Source organism: Eptesicus fuscus, chromosome 13 (assembly GCF_027574615.1).
Source record: "Eptesicus fuscus isolate TK198812 chromosome 13, DD_ASM_mEF_20220401, whole genome shotgun sequence".
Lineage (NCBI taxonomy): Eukaryota > Metazoa > Chordata > Mammalia > Chiroptera > Vespertilionidae > Eptesicus > Eptesicus fuscus.
In genome coordinates, this window is record NC_072485.1 from 13,645,107 (window position 1) to 13,669,399 (window position 24,293).

The following is a 24,293-nucleotide window of genomic DNA, read 5'->3' on the forward strand; positions in this document are numbered from 1 at the left end:
GGGTCGGGGAGAGTGCTTGGGAATGATTGTCAGCTGTTTAGCATCCTCCCTGGCCTCTACTATGAGCACCTTCCCAGTCGGGACAACCAGAAATATCTTCAGACATTGCAGATACCCCTTGGGGAGCAAACGCCCACAGTTGAGAGCCACTGGACTAGACCCAGAATGGCAGGTACATATTTCTGGTGTTTAATTTCCCCGTCCTTCTTCATCCATTACTTTCCACTTGGTCCAAGCAATCCTTCTCAGTATAGCCTTTATTAATCAGTTGGGATTGGAACACAATATAAAACCTGTTTGCCATTCCTGGGCTAGAAGGCAGGATTTTAGGATAAGTTACATGTGAAATTTGTATTTATAGTCTAAATTCCATTTTTCTCCTTTTGCCTCTTTTCTTAAAATCACTTCAATGGCAATGAATAATGATATATATATATATATAAACTAAATCCAAAATTGTTTTGGTTAAGAAAACATTCACAAGTAAATCCATACACACTAGAATTTTGACAGTGGTAATTGCTGCTGGTACTGCTAATTATAACAGTAGCACGAGTACAGTTTCCTGGGTTGTTGCAGTTTGGCTACATCTTTTTTCTTTGCCTTCCATGCATGACTAGATGCTATGATTTTATGGTGTCAGATTAGCGTGTCCTCAAGGCGTGCTCACAGGTTTTATTTGCTGCATTGTTTCTAACCTCCACTCTGTAGTTTTAGGAACAGTGAGTGTTCTAGCCTCTTGGTCATCTTCTTTCGCCCTGTAGGTTATTCTCTGAGTATTAACTTTGCATTTTCAGAAATGAATGTACTCTTAAGGGACTAAATACACCAAATGGAAAATGGCTATTACCAAGGTAATAGCATAGCTAGTTTCTTTGGAAGTTTTCTTTGTGTATTTTTTCCCCTTCACTTTTGTGACATTCATAAATATTCAATATGGGTAACACTTTTGTCTCTCTACATGGAAAGACACTTAGTAGGAAATAGGCAAAAGAGAGCCTTAATGGAGAATGGCTGAATCTGGAGTCAATAATTTCTCCTCAGGGAGGTCTGATAGGATTTTATACCTCTTTCCTCCTCAACTCAGTGCACAGCCACAGTCACTTTAAACCATCCTCCACCTTCTGTACAGTGATCAGAATTGTCATCTCTACCACTGAGATTCCAAAGAGATTCTGACATGCAAGATTCAGGTCCTATAAGTTAGCATGACAAAAAGAGACTCTTGCTTTCAATATGGTCCCAGGGACAATGAGAATAATGTCACCTTGAGTTCCTTTTAAGGAATTTTAAGAATGTCATCATTAATAGCTCTATTTATTATCAGATATAAAATTGTGAAATATGGGTGCAGAGGGGTGTCAGCCTGCTCGTCAACAGCAGATGCCCGACCCAGTCGGAGGCTCTAAGCTTTGGTGTGTGCTATTTTGCAAAACAAGTATAGAGTTTTGGTGCTCTCTTGTTTCTTTTTCTGTCTCCATGCTTGTTACAGATTGGTCCAGGAGGGGCTTTACTCTCTGGCTTTCACTTTGGTTCCTCCCTTGGAACTGGGGGATGAGCATAGGTAGAATTAATACAGGATGTTAGGATCTGTTGTTATTGTTACTAGAATGGAGACAGAAAAGTTTGGTAGGAAACCTAGCTCTTTGTTGCAGTTGACTTTATGACATCACAGAATTCACTAGTCTGCTAGGAACTACACAGAATTATGTATTCTTATCTCCAGTGAGTTTTCATGTAGACTTTTACACCTTTTGAGGAAAAATGACCTCAAATATTGCAATGGTCTTTTTGCTCATAAATGATTTTTCATTTCTCTATCTTCCAAATACTCCATACACTGTAGTTATACTGCTTTCACAATAAAATATTTAGACAACTTTCTACATGTGTTGCCAAGAACTGGAGTAAGAACCTTCAATGTTATTTAAATCACATTCTACTTAAGAGTTAAAAATACCCACTTGATCTGTTAGTCCCTCGCTTGTTGTAATATTTCCTCCATCCATTCTTTCAACTAAAAAAAATTTTTAATAGCTGTTATGTGCCAGGTATAGTGAGTGCAGATACAGAGGATAAAACATTAAGCAAGGGCCTGGTCGGTTTGGCTCAATTGGTTGAGCATTGTCCCATGCACCAAAAGGTCATTTGTTTGATTCCCAGTCAGGGCATCTGCCAGAGTTGTGGGCTCGATCCCCAGTAGGGGGTGGGCAGAAGGCAGCCTATTGATGTTTCTCTCTCACTAATGTTTCTATCTCTCTCTCTCCCCTTCCTCTTTCTCTAAAATCAATAAAAAACATTAAAAAAACAAACACAAAACACTAAGCTAGAAAAATACCTTTCCTGCTTTCATAGTTTTTAGATCAGTGGAGATTACAGGTAGCTAAGCATGGAATTACAAAACAATGTGGTCCATGCTGTGATTTGTGCCCTGAGGGAGGCGGTGGGGAGGGTGGGAGGTAGGGAATGGACTTGGAGATCAGGCAAGTGTGGACCTAACGTGGGCTTGATGGAAATCCAGAAGAGCTTCCTAAAGGGGGGTGACATCAAAACTAAGCCTGAAGTAAGATTAGGACTTACCCTTGTAGAATTTGAGGAAAGAGTATCTAACCATATTTCAATTAAACTTTTTTTTTTTCCCAATAAAATTGTTCCTTTTAGCTATGCCTTGCAAGCTGAGAAGTTTGGTTCTGAGCATGGAATATGAGATTGATTTTTGTATATCTAGTAGCATTCATCATGCTTGGTTTATGGCCATCTTCATGTGAATTGCTAATGATGTGAAAATTTGCAAAGTATTGAATTTGATGAAAAAGAAGCAGCTGGATGATCCAGATATTCATTATCCAGTCAAATTAAGTTTTTAATATTTATAATCTTAACCTTTTTCTAACAAAAAAAGGAAAAAGAAAAAGGTTGTGGTTAGACGCTTACTGACTTACATCAATCTTTTCTTCACAGACCACAGTCTTTGGCTAAGGCAGCCAGGTTGCTTTATAAAGAACTGTTACATTGTGGGGTATTTAGTAGGTGGCATAAGACCAATCAATTACATCTATAATTTGTACTGATACTATTGGCATCATTTAGCCATGATAAATTCTGTATGGATTGATACTTTTTCCTGTTCAGAGTAAATGTTTCACATCTTAATACATTTAGCTGTTCTTTTTGCCTAGTCTATCTGACACAGCTCTGAGCCAGAAGACTGGTCAAGGATTTTTGTCTGTTTTTTTCATTGTGAGGTTTTTGTTCTGTTTTGTTTTTAAAATCTTTTCCATATACTTTTCAGTTTTGGGGTGAACTTGCCTATCTTTGAAAGGTATCTCTTACATAAAGGAGATGAACCACTTTAATCTCTGTGGTTTCACCTAATGTTAATGTAAATTTTGGCCCAGTAACTATTCTTCCAAGATTTTACAGCAAATTTGTAATACATGGAAGGCTTTTTGCCTGGAAAAGAAATGAGTCAAAAATGAATTTCTGGGGAAGGAAATTCCTAGAAAGCATTTTCATTTCCTTCTTAACTATTTTGGGAGCTGGTATGTTACATTAAATATTTTATATAAATTTTAGTGGAATTATTGGTGCCAAATATAGGGGGTGATTTTTTTTTAAAAAATTTCTTTTTAGAGTCTTGGTACTGTTAAAAGAAAAATACTTACTGACTATAGTTTCCCCTGACTTGAATCCTGTTCGTTGGTGAATTTAGTTGAGGGAGGCAGATCGCTAAGATGGATGAATGGCTTGGATGCGTTGAAAGAAGTCGGCTCAGCTTAATGCTATATTGACTTTATTGTGTGCCTGCCTTCTTTCCTTTTACTCTTTTTAACTCCAGGAGATTTATCCCTGATTCCAGTATGCCTGACAGCTTCCAAGAGAAAATCTCCATTATTCTCTTTATTGGTAAAATACAGAGTTCCACGAATTATCAAATTTCATAGAGCTTTTATCAGAACTTAATATGAATTGTAGGTAAAAGGAGGAATTAATTTACTTGACTTTCTTTAAATTGTATTCCTTTGGTCTTTCTCCCTTATGCTAATGCCCTAAAAATAAAACAAGAATATCCTGTGTGATATTGTAGCATGAATGGAGAAACTTCCAAGGAAGATTGTTGGGGTGGAGTACTAATGCCCTAAAAATAAAACAAGAATATCCTGTGTGATATTGTAGCATGAATGGAGAAACTTCCAAGGAAGATTGTTGGGGTGGAGTATTATATGCTTGGCACTTTTAGGGGAAAGGTTGCTACCCGTTGAAGAAGGAAGGTGTTATTTCCCAGGGTGAGGGTTGGGAAGGGGAAGTTGTATTTTGTGAAATTGGGGTTTTGAAAGCTCGCAGCTTGATCTTACTTGGCAGCTTCAGTTATTGCTCTGCACTCTCTATTCCTTTGTCATTTAGGGACCCATTAAATGGCTGTCACTCAATGACAGTTATGAGTATGTTATGTTTCAGAAGTGCTAGGATGGCTAAGATGGACGAATGGCTTGGATGATGAGGCCAGGATGAGCCATCCAGCAAGGGTGATGAAGCACTTGCGGGGTTCTCCTGGCTGCTGTCCTGATTCTGGTGCAGGCAACTTTGTTTTCACTGAAAGACCTTCAAGGAAGACACTCTCTGGGGACCATCCTTTTCCTTTCCCTTTCCTTCATGTGGAATGCATTCAGACCAATGACCATATAATTTCCCTGTCCACTCCCCTTTAGGATTTTAGGTTGTACCCAGGGCTTAGGTTTTTGGTTCTGTTGTTTGGTTTTGTTTCTGCCATTATAAGTAATTTTTTAAAGGAAAACTTTTGTTGAAAATTGGGTAATTTCTCTCTTGATGAAATCATTGGAAGGGCTAATAAAGAGTAAGACTATAGTGCTAAACTTAATTTTTCCAGGTAGCTGGAACACTGGGGACGTGTTTGGGTAGGTGATGATCTTGGATGTTGAAAACTAATCAGTGAAAATAGTTGAGGAGAAAAGCCAACGTGCTCGTGGGGAACACAAAATGGTTTACACACAGATCAGTAACAACAACAACAACAAAAAAACGTAATGCAACCCAACTTGTTGGGTGTTTACGAGTTTTGTTTTTATAAATCTGGGAGAAGAGAAATAATTATGTATATTTTCTGTATTGCTGCAGAGCAGGGATTCTTAACCTGGAGTCTGTGGATGAGCTTTAGGGGCATCTCACACATATTGAAATTGTTCCCAAAATGATGGTGTGGGTGTATAGGCAGCACATAAACACTCCCCTTCACTTATCTATGAAAAGGGTCATGAATTTTTATCCAGTTCTCAAGTGTGTTTGTGAACCAAAAAGATTGGGGACCAAAACATTGTGCCAATCCCAAATGACACGGCATTTTTTAGAAGGAGACATACATGGATCAGTAGTATGATTGCAGTCCTCTGCCTTCTATATCCTCACCACCCCCAGCGTTTTCTGATTATTAGAATTCTGATCTAAGAGGACATCTTCCGCTCTTATGGTTATGTTTGTAATGAACTCTGGGCCAATAAATCTTTTCTTTGACTAAATTGTTTTTAGTACCGAGTGTTAGAAAAGACGTTAAAGGACATGATACATTTTCAGTTCCATTTCTGTATGCCTTCACCATCAGAATGAAGCTAGGCAGATTTTATGGAATGTACTGCAGTAATTAATCTTCATTAGGACTGTTGCCACAGCCTTGGAAATTAAAATTTATGATGGGGGGAAAGTCTCTGGCACAACATACTGGAATACCAGAGTGCCAATACTTAAAAGACATGTATAAAGATTTCTGAGAATTTTCAGTGGTCTCAAGATCATTTATTATTAGCTTAAAGTTTTCTTTAGGAAAATGTCTAAGGACACCCAAAGGTTTCTGTGTGGCCGAATATCCACTGTTCTCCACCTCTGTCCTCAGCTAGTGTGCAGCTAGAACATTCCACAGTTTCCCTGATTTCTTTTCTTTGTGTTCCAAAAAAGAGAGAAAAGCAAGAGTTTCAAAAGCTGTGCAGACATTACAGTAAAGGTACTGCGCTTTCTTCTAGCAGCCTCCTTGTCCTGGCTGTTTTTAAATTTTTAAAAAAATGTTATTTTATTGAGAGAGAGAGAGAGAGAGAGAGAGAGAGGAGAGAGAGACTCATTTGTTGTTCCACTTATTGTTGCATTCATTGGTTGATTGTTTTATGTGCCCTGACCCAGGATCAAACTTGCAACCTTGGTGTATCGGGACAATGCTCTAACCAACTGAGCTACCCGGCCAGGGCCTAGATTTCTGAATAGGCTTGTATAGTGATGTTACTCTTCCATTTTTGTGGTGTAACACGCAAACATCCCTCCCCCCCCCCTCCCCAATGCAGCCGCTGCAGAGGTTGGAGCAGTAACACTAGGCATCATGACACCTGGCTGCACAGCCTCTTTTCCAGTGTCAGGCTTGGAGTCTCCAGTGATTTCGGTTGCCTTTTTATAACTTCATTATTGGAACTGCTTGCCCCGTGTCCTTGGAAGTTTAGTGCTCACTCTGCGGCGCTGTGTTTCCGTAAAGCTCTGCATTACCAGGGAAGAAGTCGATAGGTTTCCCAGCAGATCTTTTTCTTCTGCCTTGACCACAATCATACCAGACAGTACTTGGAACATTCTCAAGGCTTGAAGGAGTGGTCCTCAGTGCAGCATTGTAGCCCAGGGAATGTGTTACAGATGCTCTGGCCCCTTTTTATTGGCGTTAATCCACACATTGTTTATTTAAAGTTCGCTCTTTATCAGTAAGCCCATTCCTGTTCACAGCAGGTACTAATGATTACGTTCTTCTTGGTGCAGTGTATCATTTGTCTCCTCCCTTTCCATGTCTATAAGCCTTGTCTAAAGCTTCCTAAGGAGAGAGAGAATTTTAAAAAATCAAGGGGAATAAGAGCTAGTAGTTTCCTCTATCTAGAAAAATATGGTATCAGTGAATCAGTCTACCTCCTTTGCCTTTCTGTATCAGTACATAGGAATATAAACCATATTTGTTCCTAGCAGAATGATCTCAGGAGCATCTGTATTACAAAAATAGTTGCTATAGCAGGTGTAAGATAGGCGTTGCATGAGCTTTTATGAACCAACAGACTGAATGCCTTGCCCACATTCACTACTGCATGTAATTTGGAAATAAGTTATGCTATGTTATCAAAAACTTTGCAGTATGGGGAGATATCAGAGTTTGGAAAATTAAGTCTGTGTTAGAACAAAGGCAGGCTACTTGATCCTGTGGGAAAACTGTGGCTTTTGGGGTCAGATAAACAGACCTGAATCTTAAGACCTGAATGTTTTCTAAGAAAAGAATTTTACTTTCTTTTACAAGTTACTTAACCCTTTGTACGCCATAAGCGTCTATAAACACAATTAAATTCAAAATATCGTGGCGTGTGGGGATGGTTTCCATTTTGGATGCGTGGCAGTTAACTGGTTAATGACAAGTTATTTAATATCTTGACCCCCAGTTTTAATCACCAGTCAAATGAAGATAATTCTTATGTTGCAAGGTTATCATGAAGATCTAATAAGGTAAAAAGAAAGAGTATGATACTAATAGGGTGACTAATCTATGCTGATCAATTTAATTACCAAAAGTAAAACAGTGTTAGGAGTTTTTAAATAAGTGTATTTATTTATATTACAAAAATAGAATTTAATGTCATCTCAGAAATCTACTTTCCATTTTCTTCCTCATCAAAATCATTCGTTGAGCCGCATGTAACACGGCAGGCCCTTGACTCAAAACAGTCTGCAAAAATATCTTCCAGACTAGGTTGAAATGGTGAATGATATAGTAAAAATAATGTCATGTAATATATTGCATTCAACATATGGGTAGAGTCTATATCACCAAATTGGAATTGTTGAGGCATTCAGTAAATGTGTGCCTGGCATAGAGCAATAAAGAAGAGAGACCAGCTCCCAGCCCTCTTAAAGCTTACACTCTGGTGAGGGAGACCATGAAGAAGTAAACAAAAAGTAGAAAGGAGATGGTGATAAGGGCCGTGAAAATGGTAACGAAAGGATAATGAGAGGGGTTGGGAGAGCTCACTTTATATGAGGTGTTTAATAAAAACCTCTTTGGGGTGACACCTGAAGAATTACTGAAAGCCTTCTCTTTAGGTAAAGAAGGAATGATACATGCTAACGTACTAACCATTAATTCCTTTGACCATTTATTAAAATTTAAGTATTTACCCTAACAGCATGATCATGACTGTACAATTATGTATATTCCTGCCAGAGGTGATTTCTCAGCCTCTTTTCATCCCATCATCCTTCAACCATGTGTCTATCCAAAGGTGATGCTAGTTGGCTTCATGGAAGGTGATGAGGGTAAAAAACAGCTGCTATTCTAGTCCACAGGTGGCAACTCATTAGAAAGGCATATGCCATCCTGACGTTTATGAGAATAGGGAGTGGAGTTGAGATGGTCTGAGCACTCCAGTTGAAGGCTGGAAACATATACAGGTTCTGAATTAAAATGACATGTCAGCCTTTGGGGATAAGAGGAGAAAACACTAATGTATTTTATGCTTAATAATTTAAGTTATAATTTGTTGATGGTATATCAATTCTTGAACTATGTAAATCTTTTTATTAATAGACTTTTTAGCAATTTTAGCTTTTACAGTAACAATTGAATGAAATTTTTGCCTTTCCCCCTCCCCACCCCAGCCTTTCCTATTGTCAATATTCTGTTAACATTTGCAGCCTCTCGAAGCTAAGGTTTCTTGTCAGAGATAAGACTAATAATAATAGACTTAATTATTTTAATTAATTTTAGAGGGAGGAAGGAGGAGAAAGAGAAACATCAATGTGAGAAACTTCTATTTGTTGGTTGCCTCCCACATGCACCCCAAACAGGGATTGAACCCGCAACCTGGCTATGTACTCTGACCGGGAATTAAACCCGTGACCTTCCTGTGCATGGGACAACACTTCAACCAACACAGCCACATTGGCCAGGGCAATAGACTTAATTTCAGTAAAAGCACCAAAGACTATTGTTGCTGAGATTTTGCAAATTATATAAACCTAGGAACTGGTTGAATACGCTGACCTAATGAAGAGGAAAAAGCTCTAGGCTAAAGATGCCTGTTTTTAAAGTCATCAGCATTATGGGAGCTGCTTGAAATGCTGAACTGCATGAGAATACTCAGAGTGAATATGTAAAATGAGAATAGTAGAGGACCAAGGATGCAGCCTAGAAATATGGACATTTAAGCAATGGACAGAGGAAGAGGAAGCTAAGAAGGTGCATTCAAAGAGGTAGTAGTCAACATTTAGGTACTTAAAATTTAGGTGACTTTCCATTACATCTCTTAGGGAAGCTGCAGTAATGGTATCATTTTAACTGTCCCCTGGCTGGGTGTTAACTCAGTAGAAGTCATTTGTTTAAAAAAATGAGTACTGAATATAGCCATAATATGACCATTTATTTAATTTTGAAAAATATATGCAAAGCCAAAGTTTAGAACACCAGGAACATGTGCTGTTAACAGCAGGATTGTGAGGAAACAGGAGCCTGCGCCCTCACACACTGACTGAGTGCTCTGGGTGCTGCCATGGCGATGGGCTCCTCCACGGTGCGTTGGAAATTGAATTAGAAACATCTGTTGAAACATCGCCTCCTTCACTGCAGTGGCAGTGGTTCTTATGGCTTAGAACAACCCCAACAGGACGTGATTTCTACCATTCACATGTGTGGCCATTTATTGAATGGCTTTTATTCACGTTATCTTTATAGATGAAGGTAACAAACAGCCAGCCCCAGGCTTCAAAAAGCTAAGAATTTAGTAGGCACAGGGAAGAGGTCTATTCTGTAGTATCACTCAGAATGAGTGCCATGGGAGAGCACAGATAGTGATGGAGTCATTGAGGATGAGGTGACATTTGAACTGGGTTTTGAAGGATAAGGAGGATTTAGATAGTTATAAAATAGAAAGAGGGAATTTCAAATGGAGACAAAAGAAGGTGAGAACCTAAAGTATGTTTAGGGAATAACAAGTAGTCCTAAAGAACAGAATAGATTATAGAGGCAGGCCTAAGCCAGATCATGAGAGTCCTTAAAAATTATCTACATATATAAAAACCTAAGCGACCATTACAACTGGTCGACCGAATGACTGATTGGTTGGTCTCTATGATGATGCACTGACCACCAGGGGCCAGACGCTCAGCATAGGAGCTGCCCTCTGGTGGTCAGTGTGCTCCCATAGCCAACCTCCCACGGTCCCTCCCCACGGCTGGCTGGTCCCGATCGGTCCCGATCGGCCCCGATTGCCAGCCAGGCCGAGGGACCCCATCCATGCAGGAATTTGTGCACTGGGCCTCTAGTAATAAATAATACTAGAAGCAGTCACTGAAATGTTTATGAAGATTTATAAGAGCGAGGGTGATTTTTACAAAGAAGTCTCCTTTTAGCATGTCAAGGAGTTAGTAGCCAACATTTAAGAAGACTGCTTTTTAACTTTTTCTTGGTGGGTTGTAGGCATGGAAACCAGTATTGAACAACTTCTTTAGAAACTGAAATGTAAAACCAGCTAAAATTCCTACAAATTTCTCCATGTGGTTTGTGGAGCACTGTTATCAAATCTAGAAAACTGACTTCTAACCTTTTCATCATCACAGAGAACGTCTGCTTTCAACACTAATGGTCCCTATATTTTGAAAGATTTATCTTTCACATTTGTTTTATTAATAAAGAGATAATTTTCATTCCACTCAAGCTTCTGAAGTGTCAAGTATGTACAAAGCTCAGTTAATAAATTCTGGCCAAAAGAAAACAAATACCAGAATTTAGTCTGTGGCACATAGTTGCAGGTGTTTTGAAATACTGAAAATTACCCATGACACATCTGTCCTGAGCTATGAAGCCTTACCTTTCCCCATACTTGTATGGGTCCCGGGACCCAGGTTGACACTTAAGTAGAACACTTAGTCTTTATGCTTCTGAGCTTTGTGGAATTATGAAGAATAGACATATACCTAGCTGCCCAGAACTACTTTTTCCTTCAAATTTAAGTTCCTTTATTTATTTCTTATTGCAAAGAGCAATACAAGCTTATTACAAAAAAACAAAAGATGCACGTACCAGCAGAAAGAACATTAAAAAAAAATCTCCCAAATCTTTTTCAATGCAAATATACATGCTGTCTTATTTAAGCAAAGACTCTCATTCTATATTGGTTTTATTACTGTTTTCAGTGTCAATAAAGAAATTCCTACAACATTGTTTTTAATAGCTGCATCGTGTTTCATTTGAAATTTTATAACACATTTAACAGATCAATCCCTTATGATTGGATGTTTGGGTTTCCAACTTTCTGAAATTACAAATAGCTTTGCCTTGAATATCCAGTAACTAAATCTTTATACACATCCTTAATTATTTCCTGGGGATAGATTCCCAAAAGAGGAATTGCTAGGCATGCATATGTGAATGACTTTTGAAAGGTAGTTGTAGTGATATACATTCTCACCCAAGAGTTTACATTCTGATTGAGAGTTAAGATGCTTTCGGTGGGGAAAAAGTCACTTTAGTATTAGGAAGTAGCAAGGCTAGGTGCAAAATGGCTAATAAACAATTAGAGCTGTAGTAATTCAGAGGAAAGAAATCACTTTTAATAGGGAGCGTGGGTGCCTTTCATAGAAGATGAGGAATTGAAGATGAGTCTTGAATCAGGGAGTACCCAGAGGGAGGGAGGAAGTGCCATGCTCACAGAGGGGCACTGGTGGGAACACACAAGAAGAGTCTCTGATCTCATGAGTAAGAGCCACGCGTGAGGAGTGCCCAGAAGAGGGACCAGAAGGAAGGCTGACCCTCGTGTGTTAACTCCAGGCATCCCTCCTTTTTCTGTTTCTCATACATGTAACAGACTACATTCTTGTCCTGGGTAACTAGGTAACTACAAGTACCTGAAAAAATTAAAATGTTGAAACCAGGAGTATCATATGAAATAAATCATGGCCCAGTGGAATCAGCACAGAACTGGCCATACTCAGGGACTTTTTTTTTTTTTTTAAATATATTTTATTGATTTTTTACGGAGAGGAAGAGAGAGGGATAGAGAGTTAGAAACATCGATGAAAGAGAAACATCAATCAGCTGCCTCCTGCACACCCCCTACTGGGGATGTGCCCGCAACCAAGGCACATGCCCTTGACTGGAATCAAACCCGGGACCCTTCAGTCCGCAGGCCGACGCTCTATCCACTGAGCCAAGCCAGTTTCGGCACTCCGGGACTTTTTATTAAGGCCCCTTTCTGCTAAGAATTACTCTGCTAACTGAATTCCCATCACAGGGGACACTCATTTTCACCTTTCCAGGCACTATTTAAAATGCAGTTATTTGTGGGTTACCTCAGTGTTGTCTGGTTTCTCTTTCCTCCAGTGGTAAGAGAGTACGGCTGCTGAGTCAGCATTGGGCATTTCTGGGAGGTAAATGGGGAAATGATTTAGTTTTGCTTTAAGCTGGTCATAACTGGATATGCTTACTAGGCACATTCACTTTGATAGCCAGGCTATCTTATGGAGTAATAGGCTCCATTGAAACTTGAGCAGTTTGCCTCTTTTGGAATACATCATATGCTTGGACAATAATGTAATTTCTGTGATGTGTTTTTTTTTTCTATATATATATTATATAATAGCAATGTAAGGATTTATTTGAAAGGGAGTAGTTTATAGGCAACTAACATGTATTGAGCTCTAATATGTTCTTACAGTTATATTATTTTATTTAATTCTTATAGCAGTTCTGCTAAGTAAATTATATAATCCCCATCTTTCAGATAAGGAAACGGAGGTTTAGTAATGTTAGTTAATTGGCCAAGGTCTGATTATGTTGATGTAAAAAACCAATGTTCTTTCTACGGCTAATTCTTTCTGTTACTGTTCTCCAGATGTTGACTAAAGATGTTGACCAATTCAAATTGCTTTGGGCTGAATTTAGAGTCATTCAGATCTGGGTGTGAATCCCACGGGTATAATGTGGGTCCAGTCATTTAACCTCTCTAACTTCATTGTGGAACGAGTGTAAGGATTTCACACCAAGGGTTTTCATAAAGATAAATTTAATCTATGTAAAAAATGTAGTACAGAGCCAGACCCTTGAATAAATGGTTCCTACTGCCATTGCTGAGTTTTTATTTTGTTAATTTTGTATCCAGTAATTGGGTCATCTTGGAACATGATGATGGTGTCTTAAAATCCTTTGAGGATGTTTTGCTTTCTTAATTTTTAATGTATCATGTGATTGACTCTATCTTCAGAAACTAGCTTTATTTTTATAGTCTATGCCTCAGGTGTGTGCAGAATACAGCAGTAATGTTTATGCTTCCTTAAGACTTTGTGTGGGCCTTGGATGCGGATTTTAAATGGGGAAATTTACTTGCTATCTTAATTTGTAACTTAACATTTCAGGTTCGGTTTTAGTCATGGTCTGTATATCACAACTCAGTGCAACAGATAACAGGATTAGCACCTGGTATCCTGATATCTGTTAGTCCACAGACTCCTCCTAAAGGATGGCCCAACTTTAATAGAGGGAGTTGGACGAGGCAGCACAAGCACAGCTTGGAGCCGGCCTGGAGCCAGACTGTAGACCTCTCAGCGTCCTCAAGTTGTGGATGATACATCTAGTTTTCTAGAGTTATTGTAAGGATTGGATGAGACGGTGTATGCAGACCCCCTGCACGTGCCTGGTGCATGATGGGCCCTCCCTCCCACCCAATGCTGGGAAGATACTTAACTTATGACACATATATCCTGATGTTGTTACAGTGTCTTTCCCTCTTGAATAATATCATTTTACCAGCTATCTGTTATTGGTAATTTTGTCATGTTGTGTTTGATTTCATAACAATGAATTTAATTATGTACTTACAAAGTAAATCATTGGATTTGTTCTCACCAGTGACAACAAGAAGAAGCAGGGGATGAGGAAAAGGAACAACAGTGAAGTGGAGAACATGGGACTCACAAGTCGTAACAGAAAGAAGGCCAAGTGGGAAGTCTTAGAGCCGTTGGATACGGGCCTGTCTTTGGCAGAGGATGAAGAACTGGTGTTACATCTGCTCAAAAGTCAAAGCTAAATACTTCCTGCTTCGTCTTCTCCTCGAAACCTCTGGTCATGGTTATGTGGACAAGAAGTTGAAAGGCTGTCGGCTTTGGGGAAGTTAGATAACGTGAGTCCCAGGCCTGAAGAAAACATTCCAGGCAGAAGTGAAAGAACCCAAGCCGCTTTCACAGCAAACTCCATGTGAGGGTGGATCCTAAACGTCTTGATCCCTTTTCCAGCATGTGCTCTGGTAGATTGTTTTCTTGGGCTTTATCCTGTGACATCTTGTCATTGGAAGTGCTTTCTTTGTTTTAATAGCAAGTTCTGGAGACCTTGTTTCATTGTTAGGAATTTCTTTTCTTCTTATCTTACAAAAGTGTCTATGCTGTTAAATAAAATTGCTCACAGTTTTGATTATTTAATATCTTTAAAGAGACAGAATACGATGGACCAGCCCTAAGAAAGACTGAGTATTTTTGAATTGAGATGATTAATAATAAACATATTTCCTATAAAATTATTGTTTTCATTGTGTCAGTAATATGAATGCATTCTTAAGGGAAGGTTCTGAAGATTAAAATGTTTGGCCTGTTCATGAAACAGTGAATTTTCCATATTTTTAAATTAATCTCCTCAATGATATAATTTATCTTTTACTTGGAAGATTTGCTAGCTCTCATTTATAAAATCTAGAGGCCCGGTGCATGAAAATTCATGCACTGGAGGGGGGTGGTCCCTCAGCCCGGCCTGCCCCTTCTCATAGTCTGGGAGCTCTCAGGGGCTGGAGGCGACCCGGCGATCAGGAAGGTGATGCCCCCATCACACCTCTGCTGCTGCCACTGCCGGCAGCACAAGCCTTGGCCAGCCCTGGTTACCTGTGCCTCAGGTGGCCCTGGGTGGCTGGGCAGCTGACATCTGAGGCTTGCCTGCACCTCGGGCTGGCCCTGGGCGGCTGGGGGGCTGAGGGGACTGGGGAACTCTGGAGGCAGGCATCCCAGCGGGGCTGAGGGGACTGGGTGCCGCCATCTTTTAGGGTGTGGCAGTCAATTAGCATATTCCCTCCTTATTGGCTGGGGTCTTTGAGGGCAGGGCAGTCAATTAGTATATCCCTCCTTATTGGCTGTGGGCGCCACCATCTTTGCGACGGCCTGAGGGTCAATTAGCATATTCCCTCTTTATTAGATAGGATAGATGTCCTGAATCTAAAACATGATCTAGCCGAAACTGGTTTGGCTCAGTGGATAGAGCCTTGGTCTGCGGACTGAAAGGTCCCAGGTTCGATTCCAGTCAAGGGCATGTACATTGGTTGCGGGCACATCCCCAGTAGGGGGTGTGCAGGAGGCAGCTGGTTGATGTTTCTCTCTCATTAATGTTTCTAGCTCTCTATTCCTCTCTGTAAAAAATCAATAAAATATATATTTTTTAAAAAAATTAAAAATAAAACATGATCTAGAACCTCATCTCTTAGCATGTAGTAGCTTGTAGGCCTTCTGCAAGTGCCTTCTCAGCCATTTCCTCCAGCAAATGCAGCTGCCTGGGAGAGGCCGGGAGAGTAAGACCCCGCATGGAGGTGGGCAGGTGAAGGGATGGGAGAGATGCTGACATTGTCCTCTGAGCCCCTGGGCTTCACTCATCTACTTATCTTTCCCTGTATGTCAGGGCTCGGTACTTTTTAATTAAAAACTTTTAATTTCTGTTTTCATATTTTTCCTTTGTTTTGCTTGCAAAAGGAAAGGCAGGCAAGCATGGCTCTGTTGCTTGTACATGATGCCCAGTGCTTAGGCCTGGTAGTCCTGACCCCATTGTCCACCGGCTGCCTCGGGCCTGGGCCACTGGGGGATTCACATGCAGCCCCCAGGGCTGGGGTATAAATTTCTTTTTTGCATAAACTATTTCCAGTTGTATTCTGTCCCTAAAACTGAATGGATCTTGACTACTATATACATGGTAGGGGATTTTAGTTTGCTAATTTTGAAAACACCAGAATAGAAAGCTCCTAACACATGGTAGATTATACTGTTGTTTAGCAAATATTCACTCCAACCCCCTCCCTCCCTTTGGGAAGCATATTTTCCCCATTGCTTGCTGATACTGGACTGACTGTGTGACTTACCTTAGGCCTTGGGACGTGTGCCGGGTTCAGCGGAGGCTTTAAGGTGCACTGACATTTCCATCAGCTCTCTCACACTTTGCCTTCCACTTGGGACCAGCATGGACCAAGGAGAGGACACTGCTTCAGTGTGGGCACCGGGGAAACACACTGACACCGCCGTGCAGCTCCCACGGTCTCCTCCCAAACCTGTGAAGCAAGAAATCCACTGAGACTCCGGGAGTCATCACAGAAGAGCCTGATTAGTGCAGAAGGGGAGAGAGACAAGAGCATTCATTCATTCGTCCCATAAACGTTAATAAATTCAGCAGCTGTCTTCCAGGCCCTGTACTTGTAAGAATACAAACAGTTCCCTCTCCTGCTAACATAGGGAGGAAAGAGAAAAGCAAATTCATAAATTCATTATTGTATAATGAAGAGGCAGAAAGAGGAAGATTGTTGTCTGAGGGAGAAAGCTGTTGCTGGGATGCAGGAAGAAGGGAGGACAGGGTAGGTGCTCGTCCTGGGACCCAGGACAAGGGGTGATTCTTGCCTGATGGCTTCACCGAGGCCGGGGGGCCCTTCATCAGATTCACTCGGGTGAGATGATCTCTAAAATTGCCTCGTCTCAGAGTGGATACACCCAGCAACAGAGCCCTTTGGAGGACTGCCATCTCATAAGCTTAACATGGCATTTTCGATTTGTTTGGGGCTGTAAAAAGTGGATACATTTAATTAAATGTAATTAATTTTGTTACACAACGTTTGGAGCACCCTGAACATGAAAACTCATCTCCACAACTGTCGGGGTCTGCTAGAGGATGCAATGTGCTGAGAAGGGAGGGTGGAGGGAAGGGTAGCAGTGGACATAAAGGGGGAGAGCCTGCAGCCAAGGTTTGGATCCCCTGTTTCATGTCTTTGAAGACTATTTTAACTGGACGTGTGATCATAGTGCTGAGCAGCCGGCCGGCAGACATGCTTATACCATATTACCCAGCACCTGCTGAGTCAGGAATTGGCAGCCAACCTAAAGGCTGCCCATTAACCTTTGAGAGAGGCTGGTGCAGAAAGCTCTGCCAAACACGGACGAATTGGGCAAATACATTCTTACTCTCAGAAACTGAAATTTAGGGAGTCAGCAAAATAGGCTCTGAGACAGAACAGGGAGCACATGATAAGCAAAAAGTGAATTCAGATTCAGAGTTAGGCCATCTGTAAGTGAACAAAAACTGGCCAGATGATAACAGAGCAAATGGTGAGGCTCCAATTAGTAACATACATGCAGAGGAATGAGTGCAGGGCAGAGCCGCGAGGACCTGCAGATGCCCCCTGTTGAGGTCTCAGGTCCTTGCTGACCCTCTAGGTCCTGTCTCCACGGGGCTTCTCTCCCCCTGGGTCCTGTTCTTAGATTTTGTGCAAGTTGGTTTCCTTCACTGCCTGAGTGTGAGATGCATTGCCTGAGCTAGTCTGAGGGAGTCCTTGGGTTGTTTGCACCCAAAAGAGCTTCATTAAAACTCAGAATACTCTGATGCTGTGCTTCGTAGACTTCAACATGCACAAGGCATTGCCAGGGGTCTTTTTAGAGCACTAATCTCCAATTGTTGGTCTGAGGTGGAGCCTGGGATTCTGCATTCTTACAGGCTGCCAGGTGGTGGCATGCCACTGGCCCCTGGCCACATTTGAGTAACACGACAGAATGGACTTGAGAGAGTTATTAAAATCATTATTCACAGCTAGGGGTTCTGTCAGAGTCCTAGCAGGAGACAGATGGTACACACAAACCAGGATAATTTTAAGGGGATTTAGCGAAAGGATTGTGTACATGGGCCAGGGCAGGGTAAGGAAACCACAGAGGTCCACCTGAGGCTAGTCATAGAAGTGTTACCCTCCTCACCCTGTGGGGCAGAGAGCAAAGGAGAGACTAGCAATTCTTGACCTTCAGTTGACACATGCGCCAGCCCAAGGTGACCACAGGGAACCATCCTAGAGAATAGATGCTGTGACCTCACTCTCCTGCTGCTCTGGACTCCTGCCAGGGTTCCCTCTGGCCCCAACCAAGGCCAGAAAGCAAATTGTGTAGATGTCATCTGTGCAGTCTCCAGGACACAGAGCAGGTAGGGAAGTGTAAGGGGCCAACAGAAGACATCGGGGTCGAGATGTAGGGTATAGGTAGGTGGGATTTTTTTTGTGGATGAAGAGGAGAGGCCCTCAGACTTTGTCCCTTTAACGCTGTTCTAAGTACTAGACACAGCAAGGATGGACAACAAGCAAGCCAGCATATAAAGCACCGTCGAGTGAGGATAAATGCAATGAAAAAAAAGCAGGGTGAGGAGAGAGAGCAGAGGGGCCGGGCTGTTTGATGAAGGCAGCAGAACCTCGTGGGTAGAAGTCTGAAACCACTGGGGCTGCTTCCCAAGCACATGCGGCACCTTAGTGGATGATGCAAATGAAAGCTGGTCTTCGCCAAATCAAATAACCGTTTCACACATTTCCTCTCGTCTTGAATCTCCACAGCCTCTCCTTCACTCGGAGTTCATAACCTTACTGTTCTTTCTTTTCTTTTTCTTTTCCTTCCTTTTCTTTTCTTTTCTTTTCCTTTCCTTTTTCTTTCCTTCCTTCCTTCCTTCTTTCCTTCCTTCCTGCCTGCCTTCCTGCCTTTCATTGTTTCTCTCTTTAATCCTCACTTGAGGATATTTTTCCATTGATTTTTTTAGAGAGAGTGGAAGAGAGAAATATTGATGTGAGGAATATATTCCCAGAAGTGGGTTCACTGGGTCAAATGGCAGTTCCATATTTAATTTTTTGAGGAAACTCCATACTGTTTTCCATAATGGCTGCACCAGTCTGCAGTCCCACCAGCAGTGTACTAGGGATCCCATTTCTCCACATCCTCTCCAGCACTTGTCATTTGTTGATTTGTTCATAGTAGCCATTCTAACATGTGAGATGATATCTCATTGTCCTTTTAATTTGCATCTCTCTGATGATCAGTGACTCTGAGCATTTTTTCATATGTCTCTTGGCCATCTTTATGTCCACTTTGGAGCAGTGTCTATTTAGGTCTTTTGCTAATTTTTTAATTGGATTGTCTTCCTCCTGTTAAGTTGTATGAGAACTAACACCTAACTCTCCTCAAACTATTTCAAAAAATCCAAGAGGAAGGGACATTTCCAAGTTCTTTTTATGAGGCCAGCATTAATTTAATTCCAAAACCAAATAAAGACACTACAAAGAAAGAAAAGTACAGGCCAATATCCCTGATGAACATAGATGCTAAAATCCTCAACAAAATACTAGCAAATCACATCCAGAAATACATTTAAAATATCATACACTATGACCAAGTGGGATTTATTCCAGGGATGTAAGTCTGGTATAATATTCACAAATCAATAAATGTGATACATCACATAAAACAAATTGAAAGACAAAAATCACATGGAAAAAGCATTCAAAAAAATCCAACACCCATTTTTGATAAAAACTCTCAGCAAAGTGGGATTAGAGGGAGCATATCTCAACATGATAAAGGCCATATATGACAAACCTACAGCAAACATCATACTCAATGGACAAAAACTAAAACCATTTCCCCCAAGAATGGGAACAAGACAGGGATGTTTGCTTTCACCACTCTTACTCAACATGGTACTGGAAATCCTAGCCACAGCAATCAGACAAGAAGAAGAAATAAAAGGCATCCAAATTGGAAAGGAGGAAGTAAAACTCTCATTCATAGATGGCATGATATTATACATAGAAAACTCTAAAGACTCCACCAAACACCTACTAGATTTAATAAATGAATTTTGCAATGTAGCAGTATACAAAATCAACACCCCCAAATCAATGGCTTTTTTATACACCAATAATGAATTCTCAGAAAAACTAAGCAATCCCATTTACCATTGCAACAAAAAAATTAAAATACTTAGGAATAAACTTAACCAATGAGGCAAAAGACATGTATTCGGAAAACTACAGAACATTGAAAAAAGAGATAGAAGAAGATATAAACAAATGGAAGAATATACAGTGTTCATGGATTGGTAGAATTAACATCATTAAAATGTCCATACTACCCAAGGCAATCTACAGATTCAAATACCAACAGCATCTAAAACAAATACTCCAAATCTAAAACAGATACTCCAAAACAGATACAGATCTAAAACAAATACTCCAAAAATTTATATGGATCCAAAAAAGACCCCAAATAGCTACAGCAATCTTGAGAAAGAAGAACAAAGTTGGAGGAATCACAATACCAGATTTCAAGTTATACTACAAAGCCACTGTAATCAAAACAGCCTAGTACTGGCACAAGAACAGGCATAGACCAATGGAACAGAACAGAGAACCCAGAAATTAACCCAAGGCATTATGCTCAATTAATATTTGACAAAGGAGGCAAGAGCATACAATGGAGTCAAGACAGTCTCTTCAATAAATGGTGTTGGCAAAATTGGACAGATACAAGCAAAAAAAAGAAAAAAGAAATGAGACCACCAACTTACACCATACACAAGAATAAATGCAAAATGAGTAAAGGACTTAAATATAAGTCGTGAAACCATAAAAATCCCAGAAAAAAACATAGGCAGCAAAATCTCAGACATGTCTCGTAGCAATATGTTTACAGGTACATCTCCTAAGGCAAAGGAAACTAAGGAGAAAATAAACAAATGGGACTACATACAAATCAAAAGCTTCTGCACAGCAAAAGAAACCATTAACAAAAGGAAAAGGGAGCCCACTGTATGGAAGAACATATTTGGCAAGGATACATCTGATAAGGGGTTAATATCCAAAATATGTAAGGAACTCATACAACTTAAAATGATCCTTTTAAATCACAAACTGGGTCATGTGACTCTTCTGCTCCAAATTCTATGGCTTCCTATCTCGCTTCCAATAAAATCTACTGTCTTCCATGGCCTCTAAGACTCCATATTTTTTCCTATTTCTGACCTCAACTATAACCAGCTCAAACTCCTACTGCTTAGTTAATTGGTCTCTGCTACTTAGCTGGTGAATGTGACATGATATTTGTCCTTGCTGAGCCTTGAATTAATCTACTGTAAAGTCTAATGCTAATGCTCACCCCCAACAGCTCTTTTGAGTATTCAGTGAGACAGTATATGTGGGACAGAGTATGTGCTCAAGAAAATATCACTAATGAAACCAAAACCTCTTCTTGAGATCCAGGTAGAGTACTGAATCATGAGAGACCACATAGAGAAAGGGGCTCAGACACCATCAGCCATTCCAGCCATCCCAGCTGAGGCACTAACCATCTAGGATGAAAGAAAACATCTAGGATGTTCCAAGCCCAGCCACGCTCCCAGCTAAATGTAGCCATAAGAAAGCCTGGTCACCACCACATGGTATTGAAGAACTGCCCGGCTGAACACATCAAACCCACAAAATTCTGAGAAAAAAAATGTTATTTTGTAAGCCTTTAAGTTTTGCCATAGTTCATCATGTACCAGTTGAAAACTGCAAAAGCTTAATTATACCACAATTTGTTTATCCATTTTCCTGTGGACAGACATTTAAGTTGTTTCTAGGTTGAGTCCATTAAGAATAGAGTTGCCATGAGCAATGTAGTAGGAATAGATGGTTGTACTATTAATAAACAACGAATATTAACCAACTACTGCATAAAGTCTTCCAAGAGAGCTTACTCTGCAAATTACCAAAAAGTGAATCGCTAGCTAGAGAACCTGTGTCCTCGTCAGTGTGGGGGGTGTTAGTTGATTTGTTGTAACTAACCTAATAGGAACAATGGAATATCAGTATGACGTTTAGCCATAAAATTAATAGCACGGTTCTATCTATGGGCAGGGATCCTGGAGAAGCACCTTTGAGACCTTCTATCCGAATTCTACAGAAAATGATTATTTCCACTTGTCCCAAAGGCCAGTGTAGCCTCCATGGGACCGACTACCTGAGGCAGGGTGGGGAACCTCTGGCCCACGGGCTATATAAAAGCCCTCAAAATCATTTGGTCTGGCTCTGCCAAGGCTTTAGGGGGTGGGGTAATTAAATGTTTGACCAAATATAGCAGGCTAATTTTTAAGTTGACAATTTTGTATGGCCCAGGAATGATGTTTTAAATATCTAAATGGCCCTTGGCAGAAAAAAGGTCCCCCACCCCTGACCTAAGGCTTTGCTATTCAAACTTTTCTCTGCAGGAAGGAGGTGCTGCTCGTGGCCTTTGCAGGAGCCAGTGGGGCATGACTGGCAGCACTGGGGGAAGACCTGCACTGCCCTGTGCCCCGCCCCCCCACACCCCAGCCAGTGACGATTACTCAGTGTTTGCTCTGCCATGCAGTGGCAGGTTTTTAAAAAAGTGTGAAAGATTTGGATTCAAGGGACTTTAGCATTTTGCAATTTTAAAAAAATATGGGCATTTTTATTTAAACATATAAACTTTTTTCTTTTTTACAATTTAGTACTATTTTTATTTTTCATTCATTTGAGGAAGGGAGAGTGCACCACAATTGTTTGGTGATCGTCAAAGGTCTGAATCCAACTCTACTCATCCAGGGTGAGACCTCATTCGGCGTGAGTCTGCTCCCTTAGAGCTGCGTGCCGGCCGGCGGGCAGTGGGGCAAGCAGCGCCTCTGTGGCTTCAGCCAGTCTTGCATCGGAGCTTCGTAGGCTCCTCTTATTAATGAATAAAATTTTGTTGTAGAAACTTTAAAATTATAGTTGTACAAAATGGAGAAATAAAACTTACCTAGCATTGAATGTTCAGAGATAACCGTTGTTAATATTTCAATGTATTTTCCTCCATATATATGAAAGAATTGATGGGATTATATTGTTTGTGTAAAGTACATTTTTCTTTTAATATTTAGCAGATGTTAAATACCCTTTTAACACAATTTTCAATAATTTATTGAAATTCCATGGAAGGCCCTGGTAGCAGTGAGCATACGCAGCACCTGGATCTCTGTTTCTAAAAGGAATCAGGCTCCTTGGAGAAATGGCTGATTCTAGGATGAGGGCGGAAAACGTATAAGATGAGCCTGGAACATCTTGTCATGCCAGAAAGTAAGAAAATACTCTGAAAAAAAGAAATAAAGAAAAGAGAAGAAAAACTCACAATGTGGGGGTATGCCGAAGGGGTGCCGGAGCCAACTGAGAGAGCTCGCAATGGCCAAAGCTGAAAGCGTTGGAGCAAGAAAATAAAGCAGCATTGAATTACAGCCCAGTAGATATAATAAATACTTGCTAGTCCTTGTTGACATAAAGAAATGACTGAGTACATAAACAAATGTGGGAGAAGAGACAAACAAGGCAGAAGAATTGCAGATAATTCCTGTGGATACTCTGCCCTCAGGGAGGTGGGCCATAACTCCCCTTCAGTGCAGTGACTTTCTTCCCAAGAAGATAGTGTGAAAGAGGAGGGAAGTAATTTTACTGTGGAAAAACCTGACAAACACGACCTTAGCCAGGTGATCAAGGTCAACATCAACAGTGCTAAGTCATGGTGTTTGCTCTTGCCATGTGACAAGAATGGCCTTTACTTGTGTGATCTTCCCAAAATGTATAACCCCAGTCTATGAATGAGAAAAACAGGCAAGTCCACGTTGAGAGATATTCTACAACATACCTGACCAGCGCTTCTCAAAACTCTCAAGGTCATAGAAAAAAGGGAAGTCTGAGAAACAGTCACAGCCTAGAGGAGTCTGAGGAGACATCATGACCGAATGTAACATGGTGTCCTGGTGGGATCCTAGAACAGAAATCAAACAGCAGGTAACACTAAGGAAATTTGAATAAAGCATGGGGTTTAGTTAGTATTAATTTATCAGTACTGGTTCATTGAGTGTGAGAAATGTACCATAATGATGTAAGATATTAATCATAGGGAAATTGGGTGCAGGGTATATGGGAACTCTCTGTGCTACCTTAACAATGACTCTGTTAAAGTCTAACCGTTTGAAACATTTATTTTAGAAATGACACACAACAGATGCAACACATTTAATCTAATCCTATATAATAAAGAGGTAATATGCAAATTGACCCTCACGCCCTCGCACAAGATGTGGAGGGGCAGGGTAGTTGTGGGCAAGCAGGCAAGCAGGGGAGGGCAGTTGGGGGCTACCAGGCCTGCAGGGGAGGGCA

At 40.6% G+C, this 24,293-nt stretch overlaps 1 protein-coding gene across 1 annotated transcript in view; it reads left to right on the forward strand.

Annotated features, from left to right (window-relative positions):
- DDX10 (DEAD-box helicase 10) overlaps positions 1–14,476 on the forward strand; it is a 256,489-nt gene extending 242,013 nt beyond the window's left edge. The window contains exon 18 of the mRNA XM_008156071.3: positions 13,919–14,476. Within this exon, the coding sequence (XP_008154293.2) occupies positions 13,919–14,096 (178 nt within the window). The 3' untranslated portion in view covers positions 14,097–14,476. The remainder of the gene's footprint in view (positions 1–13,918) is intronic.
- The last annotated feature ends 9,817 nt before the right edge of the window (positions 14,477–24,293 follow it).